Source organism: Actinia tenebrosa, unplaced genomic scaffold, assembly GCF_029948245.1.
Source record: "Actinia tenebrosa isolate PJP-AT-01 unplaced genomic scaffold, QUT_ActTen_1.0 PGA_scaffold0__85_contigs__length_37466705, whole genome shotgun sequence".
Classification (NCBI taxonomy): Eukaryota; Metazoa; Cnidaria; class Anthozoa; order Actiniaria; family Actiniidae; genus Actinia; species Actinia tenebrosa.
Genome location: NW_028292569.1, coordinates 32,320,109 through 32,333,043, shown reverse-complemented (window position 1 = coordinate 32,333,043; position 12,935 = coordinate 32,320,109). Strand labels below are relative to the sequence as shown.

At 45.1% G+C, this 12,935-nt stretch overlaps 3 protein-coding genes across 3 annotated transcripts in view; 1 reads left to right on the top strand and 2 right to left on the bottom strand.

The window, feature by feature from the left end:
* LOC116307019 (protein-L-histidine N-pros-methyltransferase CARNMT1) overlaps positions 1-1,872 on the bottom strand; it is a 14,536-nt gene extending 12,664 nt beyond the window's left edge. The window contains exon 1 of the mRNA XM_089023961.1: positions 1,780-1,872. The gene's annotated coding sequence lies outside the window, so the exon portion shown is untranslated. The remainder of the gene's footprint in view (positions 1-1,779) is intronic.
* LOC116307016 (uncharacterized) overlaps positions 1-12,935 on the top strand; it is a 14,813-nt gene extending 1,878 nt beyond the window's left edge. The window contains exons 2-5 of the mRNA XM_031717159.2: positions 2,527-2,583; positions 10,336-10,444; positions 11,120-11,244; positions 11,702-12,935. Of these exons, the coding sequence (XP_031573019.1) occupies positions 2,527-2,583; positions 10,336-10,444; positions 11,120-11,244; positions 11,702-12,292 (882 nt within the window). The 3' untranslated portion in view covers positions 12,293-12,935. The remainder of the gene's footprint in view (positions 1-2,526; positions 2,584-10,335; positions 10,445-11,119; positions 11,245-11,701) is intronic.
* Positions 2,589-9,347, bottom strand: LOC116306544 (uncharacterized). Its single transcript, XM_089025960.1, has 2 exons — positions 3,045-9,347; positions 2,589-2,950 (listed from the first exon to the last, which is right to left on the bottom strand). The coding sequence occupies exon 1, from the start codon at positions 9,345-9,347 to the stop codon at positions 3,525-3,527; it is 5,823 nt and encodes a 1,940-aa protein (XP_088882086.1). The 3' UTR covers positions 2,589-2,950; positions 3,045-3,524.

Below are 12,935 nucleotides of genomic sequence, written 5' to 3'. Positions count from 1 at the left end.
CAAAACTCGGTCAATTCCAAAAACTCGGTCAATTCAGCAAAAAACTCGGTCAATTACAAAAACTCTGTCGATTACAAAACTCGGTGAATTCAGCAAAAAACTCTGTCGATTACAAAAACTCGGTCAATTCAGCAAAAAACTCGGTCAATTCCAAAAACTCGGTCAATTCCAAAAACTCGGTGAATTCAGCAAAAAAACTCGGTCAATTACAAAAACTCTGTCGATTACAAAACTCGGTCAATTACAAAAACTCTGTCGATTCAGCAAAAAGCTCTGTCAATTCAGCAAAAAACTCGGTCAATTACGTAACAATAAGCACGTGTCATATGTCTTTTGTCAATCATCACGCGTAAAACTCTGTCGATTCAGCAAAAAAACTTTGTCGATTCAGCAAAACCTTTTCGATTACGTAACACAGGTAAGCACAAGATATGTCTTTTTTTTGTCAATCATCACGCGTAGCATCCAAAGCTCCTCTCAGTCGACGTCAGAAATACTATATGAAATACCATATTCCATTGTTTTTTTGGTCTTAGTTTGACTGTTAGTCACTAAATACACGGCCGGCCAAGTAAAAGTAAGAGTTAGTTTGCGAGAACGGAGGCATTTAGCTATATATAGACCGGGGATATATGTATCAACCATGAATAATACACTCTAAGACCCTTCTGCCCACTACACAAGGCTTTGCAAGGCTCTGGGATATGACTTAACCATAGTTTATGACTCAACTTCTAACTTCGCAAGTTTTGAGAGAAGGTAGACTGAGCTGAGTACTGCTCATAATCGAGTTGTCAAATTGATTGAGGTTGATTCAAGAACGTTGTTTCATTGAAAGTATATATATTATTTTCTAAGTTAAAGCCTGAAATGTTAAAAGCTCCCCATGCGATTATGAGCAGTACTGTATTGTTCATGCTTGATACATATATCCCCGGATATATCCCCGGTCTGTATATGGCTAAATGCCTCTGTTCTCGCTAACTAACTCTTACTTTTACTTGGCCGGCCGTGTATTTAGTGACTAACAGTCAAACTAAGACCAAAAAAACGATGGAATATGGTATTTCATATAGTATTTCTGACGTCGACTGAGAGGAGCTTTGGATGCTACGCGTGATGATTGACAAAAAAAAGACATATCTTGTGCTTACCTGTGTTACGTAATCGAAAAGGTTTTGCTGAATCGACAAAGTTTTTTTGCTGAATCGACAGAGTTTTACGCGTGATGATTGACAAAAGACATATGACACGTGCTTATTGTTACGTAATTGACCGAGTTTTTTGCTGAATTCACCGAGTTTTTGGAATTGACCGAGTTTTTGGAATTGACCGAGTTTTTTGCTGAATTGACCGAGTTTTTGTAATCGACAGAGTTTTTTGCTGAATTCACCGAGTTTTGTAATCGACAGAGTTTTTGTAATTGACCGAGTTTTTTGCTGAATTGACCGAGTTTTTGGAATTGACCGAGTTTTGGTGATTGACCGAGTTTTTTGTAATTGACAGAGTTTTTGTAATTGACCGAGTTTTGGTGATTGACTATTTTTATAAGCATTGATTGACCAAAAAAAAAAAAAAAACATATGGAACGTGCTTGTGTAATACAATGAACTGATAAGTGTACACATTCAAGCGAAGTAACGCAATTGACAAACAAATATTCAATTACATCGAAATGACAATTTTGAACCATTCCGCGCGCCATACATCAGCCAATAACAGCATTGATATTTTGAAAGGAGATATTTTTGGAGATTTACTATGATCCCCTCAACTGACCTTCACTCAAGTAAGGTATTTTGTCCTGCTGGTTTAAGATCTTTCGGATATCCAGCCGGAAGGGCGCACTCTTGGATTCATTTTTATCCCGGATTTGAATAAGTCTGTTTATCTCACCAAGTTCAAAGTTCTTTTGTATATCGTGGTACAGGATCATTTAACAATTATTTGCGCATGAAGGTCCTTAAGATCCAGTTTCAATCTCGTACCCAGAGTCTGCGTATCTTCTGACCTGCGGCAAAGAACGATTGTTTAATCTTCGCCGCAGGCCAGAAGAAACGCAGGCTCTGGGTACGAGATTGATCCGGTTTTGATTTTCATTCAAAGTTGTGTGTAAATATACGTCGCGACAAGTTTTCCCAAAACTTGTCGCGTCCCACATGGAAACGAGCGCTTATGGGTGCTAAGTCATCAGAGTCACAAGCAACTTATCGGGCATGCTGGTCATAGCAAGGGGTCAATCATCTACGGTCTAGGGGTCGACTAACCTCTCCCTTAGGCTTCGCCCGAGCTTCCTGATCAGTCTGTAAATCCAGGGATAGCGGTGTCGGGGTCGAAATCTCCGGCGTAGCCGTAAATGCTTCGCGCTGACATACGACGGTTCAGCACTCGATGTCTGGAAGTATGGTCCTATAAAATTATTCAATCGATAAAATTAATTCCAAAAAAAAAAAGTCGATGTCGAACGTTTGATACCCAGTTCATAATTTTCCAAGTTTTGCGTAACAGGCTCGGTTTTTTTTACAGGTGGTTTTGGTGGGTTTAATTGGTGTCCTTGCAGGAATTACTAAGAAAAATATATGGGTAAGTCACGCAAGAAAGGCCTTGTTTAATGCAAACTATCAGTAACGCCATCCCAGTTAGTCACGATAGCGCTTTGCCCTCGCCGTAATAACAACTGTTAGCCATTCCGAGGTTATGAAAAAAACTGGGTCAATTTGGCATTGCAGTGTGTTGTGGGGTTGTACGTTTTAGGAGACAAAGTAGCCACCATCTTGGAAATAGACCCCTTCCATGTGACGTCAAAGCAGCTCAATAGACCCTTCCATGTGACGTCAAAGCAGCTCAATTGTCGCGGTTCCAAGGCTGTCGCACTCCACAGCAAGAAAACGCTAGTGTTCAACCAGTGCATGGTCTTGAAATGTTTTTATTAGACAATACACGGTGAAAACTACAATAAACGATTACAATAATGAGATGAGGAATAGGAATCACTTGGGCAGGATAAAGTACAAACATAATAAAATTCTGAGGTAAAAACTTACATCTTTCGGGCGTAAAAACTCCACAGAATACAGAACAATGTTAAGACTTAAGACTACTAGAAAAACACGTGAAGACAGGGGACGCTAAAGGATCATATTACACCGGAAACGAAATACGAACAAGAAAGGATAGGTTAGGTATTAATGCAAATAAACGCTTGAGACACCAATAGCCTAAAAATATAAACACTAAACGTAACACTCCTCGCCCAAGGATACAACTCCTCGCTAATAGGATATGAAACTAGAGTTCATACATTATGAAGAATCAATTCTAAACAAAAAAATGTAACTGTAACTAGAGTTCGTGTAATGTTCCTTTAAAGCCACCAGGTCAACTACCTAGTCGTGGGTGGATGACACGAGAAACACTAGCTGGGAGACTGGTCGGAGAAGAACTTTGCCATCTGCTTTGCGGACTTCGGCCTTTCTTACTCTGCCGTCTTCACTCTCAAAGGCCTTGATGACTTTACCAAGGGGTCAATGGTTTCTATGACTTTCTTCGTCTTTGATAAGCACCACATCTCCTTCCGTTAGGTTGGGTCTGGGGTCCTGCCATTTTGGTCGTTTCTGTAAGTTTTGCAGGTATTCACGACGCCATCTGGTCCAGAACTGGTCCGCCAGGTATTGCACTCTCCTCCATCGCCTTCGTGCGTACAAGTCTTCCGGGACGAAGTCTCCTGGTGGGGGGTTGAGGGGTCTTTCCTTTGCTGTGAGTAGCATTGACGGTGATAGGGGTCGAGCGTCATCTGCTTCAGACGGAACAGTGGCTATTGGGCGTGAGTTTACTATGAAGGTGACTTCAGCCATCAGAGTAGATAGCAGCTCGTGAGTCAGTTGAGAACTTCCAATTTGGGTCAGCATGCTGTTGAGTACGCTACGTATGGTGCGAATTTGTCGTTCCCACACTCCGCCAAAGTGAGAGGCGTGGGGTGGATTGAATGCCCATTCGCAGCCGTGCTCCGTCGCATAGCGCTCAATCTTTCGTTGATCCGCTTCTGATAAGGACTGCTCTAACTCGGACTTCCCACCAATGAAGTTGGTGCCACGATCACATCGGATTCCTGAAGCGGGTCCTCGGATTGCGAAGAATCTGCGAAGTGCACAAATGAAGGAGCTAGCGTCCATGGTTTCGAGGAGCTCGATGTGGATGGCTCGAGAACTGAGACAGGTAAACAGCAAGCTCCAACGTTTGGAGTTTGCCGCACCTCCTCGTAATCTGCGAGTTGTGATATACCATGGACCGAAGACGTCAATACCAATACTTGTAAAGGGTGGGCTTGGTTCTGTGCGCTCTTTCGGCAGGTCTGCCATGAGTTGTGTCATCGGCTTTCCTCTTGCCTTCTTGCAGGTGATGCAAGTGCTGAGGACCTTTGTCACTGCTCCATGACCCGATATTATCCAGTAACCCGCTTGGCGTACGGCACCATGAGTAATTTGTCTTCCTTGATGGTGGACAGCTTGATGGTAATGGCGGATTAATAACTCCGACAAGTGATGGTTCTTTGGCAGTACTGAAGGGTGCTTCTCTTTGAAGTCCATGGGGGAGCGTCGTAGCCTTCCTCCAACTCGTAGGATGCCGTTCTCATCTACGAAAGGGTCTAGACCGTATAGTGGAGACCTTTTAAGTGTGCTCCGTTTTCTCCTCGAGGTGTCACGCTGGCTATCAACCTGTTCCTGTAGGCCCTTGAGTTGAGCGATTTCATCTGAGAAGGTCTCGCTCTGCACTATTTTGGTGAGGATGGCTGTTGCTTTTTCGAATTCCGTCACTGTGGGACGTAAATAGCTGTTTGTGGTGCTGAGAGGATCGAAGTCTGGGTCTTTCCTGCGGTCTCCATTTATCTCTCTAGCTTTGGCTATCAGCATCGCGACACTTCGTTGCAGGGATGTCCACGTCGAAAAGCGGGTGATTCTTGAGACGCCGAAGTTTTCGATGTTTGTGGACTTTGTTGTAATTTTCCTCATCTCCGGATCATTCTCGAGTAGAGTTACATTCCCCGATGAGGGCGTTGCAGCATCGCGACACGTCAGGAAGGCTGGGCCTCTGAACCATATCGTCGCCTCCAATTTGTCTGCTTCAACGCCGCGGGTGGCGAGGTCTGCTGGATTATTTTCGGTGTCCACGAATCTCCACTGATGAGGGTCTGAGATGGTCCGGATGATCTGTACCCTATTGGCAACATACGTGTAGAAGCGCCTGGCTTCGTTGTGGATGTATCCTAGGACGACTTTCGAGTCCGTGTAGAAGATTACCTCATCGATCTGCATGTCTATTTCAGTCAAGATTCTTGTAACAGCCTGTGCGGCAAGTACTGCACCGCACAACTCAAGGCGCGGGATACTCGTAGGCTTGATCGGTGCAACTTTGGACTGACCAAACAGGAAACTTGTGTGTACTTCGTTGCGGTCATTTCTCAAGAGAAGGTAGACTACTAGACCGATTGCTTCTTCGCTTGCATCACAGAAGGAATGGACTTCAGCTCTGGAGATCAATCCAAAGTCTTCCGGATGAATACAGCGCGGAAGGGAGAAACTCTCAAGGTTTGAAAGCGCGTCTCTCCAGCGTTGCCACTCTTGCGTTTGATCCTTTGGTAGGGGGTCATCCCAGCCCAAGCGGTCGCTATTTGCCGTTTTCCCAATGTTAACAACCCTTTGAAGGAAGAGCTTTCCCTTCAAGGTGACCGGTACTGCCATACCCATTGGGTCGTAGATTGAGTTGATCACTGAAAGTATCCCTCTTCGGGTGAACGGCTTGTCTGGAATGGATACCTTAAAGGTGAACTTGTCCTCTTGTAAGTTCCATTGGACTCCTAGAGTGCGTTGACTTGGGAGCAAATCTTTGCGCAAGTCTAGATCTCTAACGTCTTTTCCCCTGTCTTGAGCCGGCAGGGCTTCCATTACTTCCACGGAGTTGGAGACCACCTTGTGTAGGCGTATGTTTGCGGCTGCTAGTGCTGCTTGTGCGTTTCTCACGAGATTGATCGTCTCTTCTTTTGTGTTGCACGAGATCAGTCCGTCGTCAACGTAGAAGTTCCTACAGATGAACTCTTTGATCTTCTCGCCATGTTCCTCCTCGCCGTCAAGCGCCGTTTTGCGAAGGCCGTATGTGGCTATGGCGGGACTCGGTCCGTTGCCGAAGAGATGCACCGTCATCTGATATTCGATGATGCCGTCTGTCGGGTCGTTGTTTCTGTACCACAGGAACCGTAGGAAACTTTGGTGTTCGGGCTTGACCTTGAACGAGTGGAACATCTGCTCCACGTCACACATTGCGGCAACGCTGTAGCGTCTGAAGCGTAGAAGTACTCCGAACAAGTTGTTCATGAGATCTGGGCCTGTTAGGAGCTCTTTATTGAGCGACACTCCGTTGAATTCTGCAGAGGAGTCGAACACCACGCGGATCTGCGTAGGCTTTTTTCGATGGTAGACTCCGAAATGCGGCAGGTACCACACCTTTCCGTTGTCATCGCGACATTTCGGTTGTGGGTCAGGGATCGGCACTGCATGCTTCTTCTCCAGGATCTTAGCCATGAATTCTAAGTAGTCTTTTTCCATCTGAGGCTTTCTCTTCAGAACTTTCAGGAGTCCGGCAAGGCGGCTCTCCGCTCGTTTCCTGTTGTTGGGCATATTAACGTTCTCTGAGCGAAAAGGTAGTGGCATTACCCAGTTTCCTTCTATATTTTTATGGATATTCTCTTCCATTATTTTCAGAAACTTCCTATCCTCTATCGAGAGGTTGACATCGTTATCAGATGAGGTTGTGTGGTACACGTCGTCCTCGATTTTCTTACGTGCGTGGTCACTGAAACTTTCTTTGACTTGGAAGTGGTTCGGGCAGGGCAAAGCCTCTACCTCGAAGTTGCCGTCTGCGAGGTCACCTGTCGAGGGGTGCCATGTTGTAGTGCGCTTCGTAGAGACATGAAATGGGCCTCCAATGCGGTTTAAGCACACTTGACCCGAGATTGTCCAGCCTAGGTCGAGTTTTTGAGCCCATGGAGCTCCCTTCGGGCCGTTCTTGAAAGCTCTCACCTTCAGCAACTCGGGGGCGTCTCTGCCTATAAGAAGGTGGACTTCCGCCTGACCGTCAAGAGGTGGGATCTCCCTGACGATGCTTTGTAGATGGTCGAAGCGTTTCGCTACTTCGGGCGTGGGAATCTCAGTCTTGTCCCGTGGGATGTGTGTACACTCTACTAGGGTTGGAAGCTTGAGTGTTTTTCCGCTAGCTGTGATCATGACGTCTGCGACTCGGCGACCATAGTTCACTATCTTCTCTCCATTGCATGTCGATAACAAGTATCTCTCTGGTGAGCCGTAGGACTTCAACTTGTTCGCCAGTTCCGGTGAGATTAGGGATGCGTTACTTTGATCATCCATAATGGCGTACACTCGATGAAGTTCTTTGGGTCGATGCTGGCTATATACGTCGACGAGCAGTATTTTGCTGCAGGATGTCCCTCCCCTTTGACAGACCGACGTGCAGTTGGGCTTGATTTCTTCCTCTTTATCCTTGTGAAGAATGGTCGGGTGGCGACTGCTTTCGCACTTCTCGCAAGACACTATGGCTTTACATTCCTTTGATAAATGTCCTGGTTCAAGACAGCGGAAACAAAGCCTTTCCTTCAGAACCCACTCGCTTCTTTCGTTCAGAGACTTTTCCTCGAAGGCTTTGCATTCGAATATTGAGTGGCCAGTGCGGTCGTGAAACTTACAATGTTTCTCTTCTCCCTTGGTTTTGCTGGTCTTCAAGACGCGTCTCGCAGGTTCGTCCCTTGGAACTCTTCTTGCAGGCCTTTCTGTTAGAGCATGGGACTGTACTCCACTCGCTTGGACGTTAGGATGGTTTTTTTGTCTGGCCTGTCGTTGGACCATGGAGGCAAACAAGTGGAAATTAGGATATGCGTCTTTGTTCTCGGTCGCGTAGGCGACGATTTCTTTCTCCCATTGTGATCTCGTGAAGTTGGGAAGCCTCTCGATGACTGGACGCATCACGTTTGGGTAATTCAAGCAGGACAAACCTGGTAAGTATTCTATCTGGCTATCAACATCTCCACATAGGTCTGCAAAGGCTTGTAGTCCTTGTAGATCCTTTTCGGCGAACTTGGCCTTTTGCGTAAGACGTTCGAGCAGTGCGTTGGTAATTGCAGCTGTGTTACCGAAGCGCCTTTCTAACTCCTCCCAGAGATCTCGGAGAACGACTGACAGGTCTGAGTGGTGTCTTCGTCGGAAGTTATCCACTACGGTTTGGACTTCTCCCTTGGTGAAGTTTCTGAGATAGTTCATCTCTTGTGCCGGCGTAACTTCAGCGTCACACAGCATTGCTTTGAACGCCTTTTTCCAGGGGTGGAAAAGGGTGACTTCCCCTCCGAAAACGTCGGGGTGGCACTTTGGTAGGCTCTGTTTTGACAGTCCAGATACGAGGCGCTGGTTCGTGGCGGTGAAGGTTTCCAGTAGCCCGATGGTGTTCTCCGGCTTTGGTGTCGATGACGTCAGAGGATGTCGTTTTTCGTAAGTCTCTTTTTTCTGGTGGTACGTTCCTTCTGCTACGGTTGGTTGGTACCGATTGAGACTCAACCATCGTTCCACACGTTCTTCCGGATCCAGACGTGGATCCAGGCGCGGTTCAGGGATCTTAGGACCATCATTGTCCAAATCCTCTTCTCCTAGATCTTGCTCTAGTTCTTCCTGAATGCACTTGTCGATGGCTTCTAGTCTGGCGTTGGCAATAGCTTGGGCTCGTTCCGCAGCTAGCAAGGCCATTTCGAGTTCGTGTTTCGCTCGTTCTTGTTCTTTCTTTCTCCGCTCTTCCGCTTCTTGCACACGACGAGCTTGTTCTTTCTGTGCCATAAGCTTGTCGAACTCCGCTTGTTTCGTTGTGGCGGCCGCATCGGCTAGGGCTTGCCTCCTCGCCGTGCTTGTCGCCAATGACCGGCGCGATGACCTCGAGGCTGTGGAGTGAGGCCTTTGCGTTCGTTGGGAGGCTCTGTCATCGCCGTTATCTTTTGTCTGGGCTATCACTTTTTGCGCACCTTCCAAGCGGCTGTACTCGCGAAGTAACTTCGCTTCTTCTTTATACTCTCCCAATCGATCCTGCTGGTATAGCTCTCCTAGCTGGAGCAGTATTTCCTTGTATTTTTCAGTCGACTTTTGAAGTACCTGCAATTTGTTCTCTTGATTTTCTATCCCGTTTTCAACAGCGATTCGTAACGTCTCCGTTGCTCCATCTAGCTCTTTACGTTTCTTTTCAATTTCAGTTTGGAGTGCCTTTTGGGAGAGGACGCGTTGGCGTTTTCCGTCAGTCTCCATCCGAGCGACCGCTGTACTATATCTCCGTAGGCTCCGTGTACCACAGGGAGCCCAATAGTAGAACGATCGAGGGATCTCCTACTACAGATTCTCCGACAGAATTAAAATCAAACTCTAGTTACGTAGAAAAGAAAGTCTGAAAGTGTTCATTCAAAGAGGATACGACTCCTGGACTCGGCTAACTTGGAAGACTTTCGGCGTGCTGGGTCCGACAGAGTCACGGAAATTCAGTTTGGCTTGGCTGAGGGTTCGCTCCGTTTGGTTCCAAGCGTGGTTTAGCTCCTTTCGTGACTTCTGAAGGATGATACTCCGTCCTGAATATTGCCACAAGATTTTTCACTGTCGCGGTTCCAAGGCTGTCGCACTCCACAGCAAGAAAACGCTAGTGTTCAACCAGTGCATGGTCTTGAAATGTTTTTATTAGACAATACACGGTGAAAACTACAATAAACGATTACAATAATGAGATGAGGAATAGGAATCACTTGGGCAGGATAAAGTACAAACATAATAAAATTCTGAGGTAAAAACTTACATCTTTCGGGCGTAAAAACTCCACAGAATACAGAACAATGTTAAGACTTAAGACTACTAGAAAAACACGTGAAGATAGGGGACGCTAAAGGATCATATTACACCGGAAACGAAATACGAACAAGAAAGGATAGGTTAGGTATTAATGCAAATAAACGCTTGAGACACCAATAGCCTAAAAATATAAACACTAAACGTAACATCAATAGACCCCTTACATGTGACGTCAAAGCAGCTCAATTTGGAGGACAAAACAAAAGAATTTCAATCTCCTGAGAATTGGAAACCTATTGTTACGTCCTCTAAATAGAGCTGCATTCCGACGTGCTGGAAGGGGTCTTTATATAGTCCTTAATGCTGTCCCGGAATGCACTGCAATGCCAACTCGACCCAGTCTTTTCCTCCAGATCGGAAGGGTAACTAACGGTTGATAAAAACGTTTTTACCATTTAAGGTTTCTCTCTACATGATTGGTTCTGCAGTAGCCACAGTCCTTTCAGCGTTGGTAGCTATAATCATCGGTGTACGGGTCAGCGGCATTCGTGTTGCCTGTGGGGAAGATAGTAAGTCTCCTGTTTCTGTTTCCTCACGAGGAAGCCATGATTGTTTACCGCGTTGTTTCGCATGGTAATTGAACAAAGGTTGTTTATTTTTCGTGGAAATAAACACGGCTGCCGCATGCAGAGATAAAGATCATTGGTAATTTCTTTAGCTATCAAACAAGAGCTAATCGCTTAAGAAACCAAAGCACGTATGGTGCAAAGTTTTTGCGTACAGGATATGAGCTAAGGCTTTAATTCCCTTGAAATGCCCTTCACATGAACCTTTCTCTCTCAACAAGTTGCGGGAGAGAGAATAGCTTATATATTATTTATTTGACGGTTCGCGTAGGGCAGGTGATAAAGCAAAAGGACACAAAGTCGACACAAAGTCGACACAAAGTCGACAAAAACTAAAACACTTGAGTAAGATTCTAGAGAATCAAACTAAGGAATGGCCCCTTCAAATTAAAGATTATCCATCGTGGTTATAAATCAAAGATTGTACTTATACTTTGTGAGTGAGACAGATAGGTTGGCCCGCGACGTTTCGACTGCTAATGTCAGAGTCTTCTTTAGCCCTCTTGCTTTGGATGTCGCGCTCTCATTATTCTTCTTTTACCCTCTTTCTCGATTTTCTTCCTATTTTGTTATTATCTGAAAGAGAGAAACTGAGTCCTTGCCCTATTTTTCCCCCAGCTGAATGCAAGAACTCCGACAAAGCTGTTATCATGGGAACAATAGTCCTTCTCGCTTCAATCTTGGTTACCATAGCAATGTGGGCTGGTGTCAAGGCATGTCAATCAAAATGGGGTCCAGGCAAGGTAATGTTACTACACCCCACTCGTTACCATAGCAATTTACGGAATCACGTGTTATAACCCAGAATCCCAGGCGTGCAAGATAAGATCACCCTTGTCACTTTATCCCCATGACGCATTGCTTCAGTCACGTGATTGAACTGGATAAAGTAGATTGTGTAACTAATTATGATAATTATTGTAATGACGATAATATTATAATAATTGTCAGTCAACAGCCATCCTGAAGTCATGTGGTATATCACGTGATCTATTTCATGTTCAAAGTGTCATGTGATCTTAGTGGTCATGTGATGTATATCTTGATATTAATGGTAACAGTAAATTTTATGCGAGAAGGCCTTAGTTATCACGTGATTACCAGGAACAGGCTGCAGTCACGCGATTGTGACATTTTTAAGTCAGGTGACAAAGACTTTAACGTGATTGGTTGCAAATTGATCGTAATTTGTTGTTTTAGCATATTCCAAGTCTACATGTTGTCGGTGAATTTAGAACAGCAAATGGACCCACCTCTCCCCCCACAGTAGTAGAAGTTCACTCTAAATCCCATCCCCACTCTCCAGAAATAGCTGTTGCCATAGCCACCACATCTCAACAAGAATCCAAACCTTCGCCTCACGAGTCAGTAGAAAGAGACGAGTCGCACGAGTATGACGACGTCATGCCAAAGCCGACCAATGGGGTTAATGACAGTCATCAGGATGAAAATACGAACCCTAGGGGGGATGGGACAGAAGGTAGTGATACTGGCTATGAAACAGTAAGTCAAGATACGAACCCCAGGGGGGAGGGGGTAAGGATTGAGGATGATAATGACGACGCTGGTTATGAAGCAGTGAATCCTGTAAAAGACCACAAATATGAAAATGTCCGTCTGGCGAACAACACCATCGGGGATGTACCGGATAAAATATCTATAGAGATGCCAACAGAAGATGAATCCCCGAAGGTCGTAGAGGTTCATCGAGACCCCATTCAAGATGGTTGTCATAGCAACACACACGATAATAAGGGATTTGAAGTTGATGAGTTGACAACAGCGTTGTAAAATAGCGGGATGTAGCAGCGTTCATAGAACTGTGAAACACGTGCCGTGCACTACCGATGATTATTTCCTCCCGTGTATACCGTAACCATGCCGAGTTTCATAGTCAGTACTACCATATATAAGTTAAATGTCTTGTAGTGATGTCTTTACTATGACCGTGATGCGGCCATTACCAAGGCGTGACCGTCATAGACACCGTTAATGTACCGTGAATAATATTTTGTCGTGACCGTTATCGACACCGTGACTTTAACTGTAGCGTGACTTTCATAGAGACCGTTACCGTGAATGTAGCTTTCTCGTGACCGTTGTCTGCACCGTGACCATTACTGTAGTGTGACTGTCTTAGAGACCGTTACCTTACTATTATCGTTACCTGACTGTGCAGTTATTGTGACCGTGCCGTGACGGGAGTTTTTCACAGTTATATGATATTTGCTCATAATATAATTTTAAATGACGCGCAATTTGATTGGCTTGAAAAGAATTAGTTTAAAGTGTTTTTAAAATGATTTAAATCGAAATGTAAAAATCGAGAATTCACAACAAAAAGAGAAAAAATAGTTAAAAACCCTTTTGACAAGGTGCGCATGCGCCACATACACAATAGAAACATTCAATAAAGGAATAAGAAGTCACGTGA

Coding starts and splice junctions, on each gene's coding strand:
- LOC116306544 (XM_089025960.1), bottom strand. CDS start 9,347: ATGGAGACTGACGGAAAACGCCAACGCGTCCTCTCCCAAAAGGCACTC.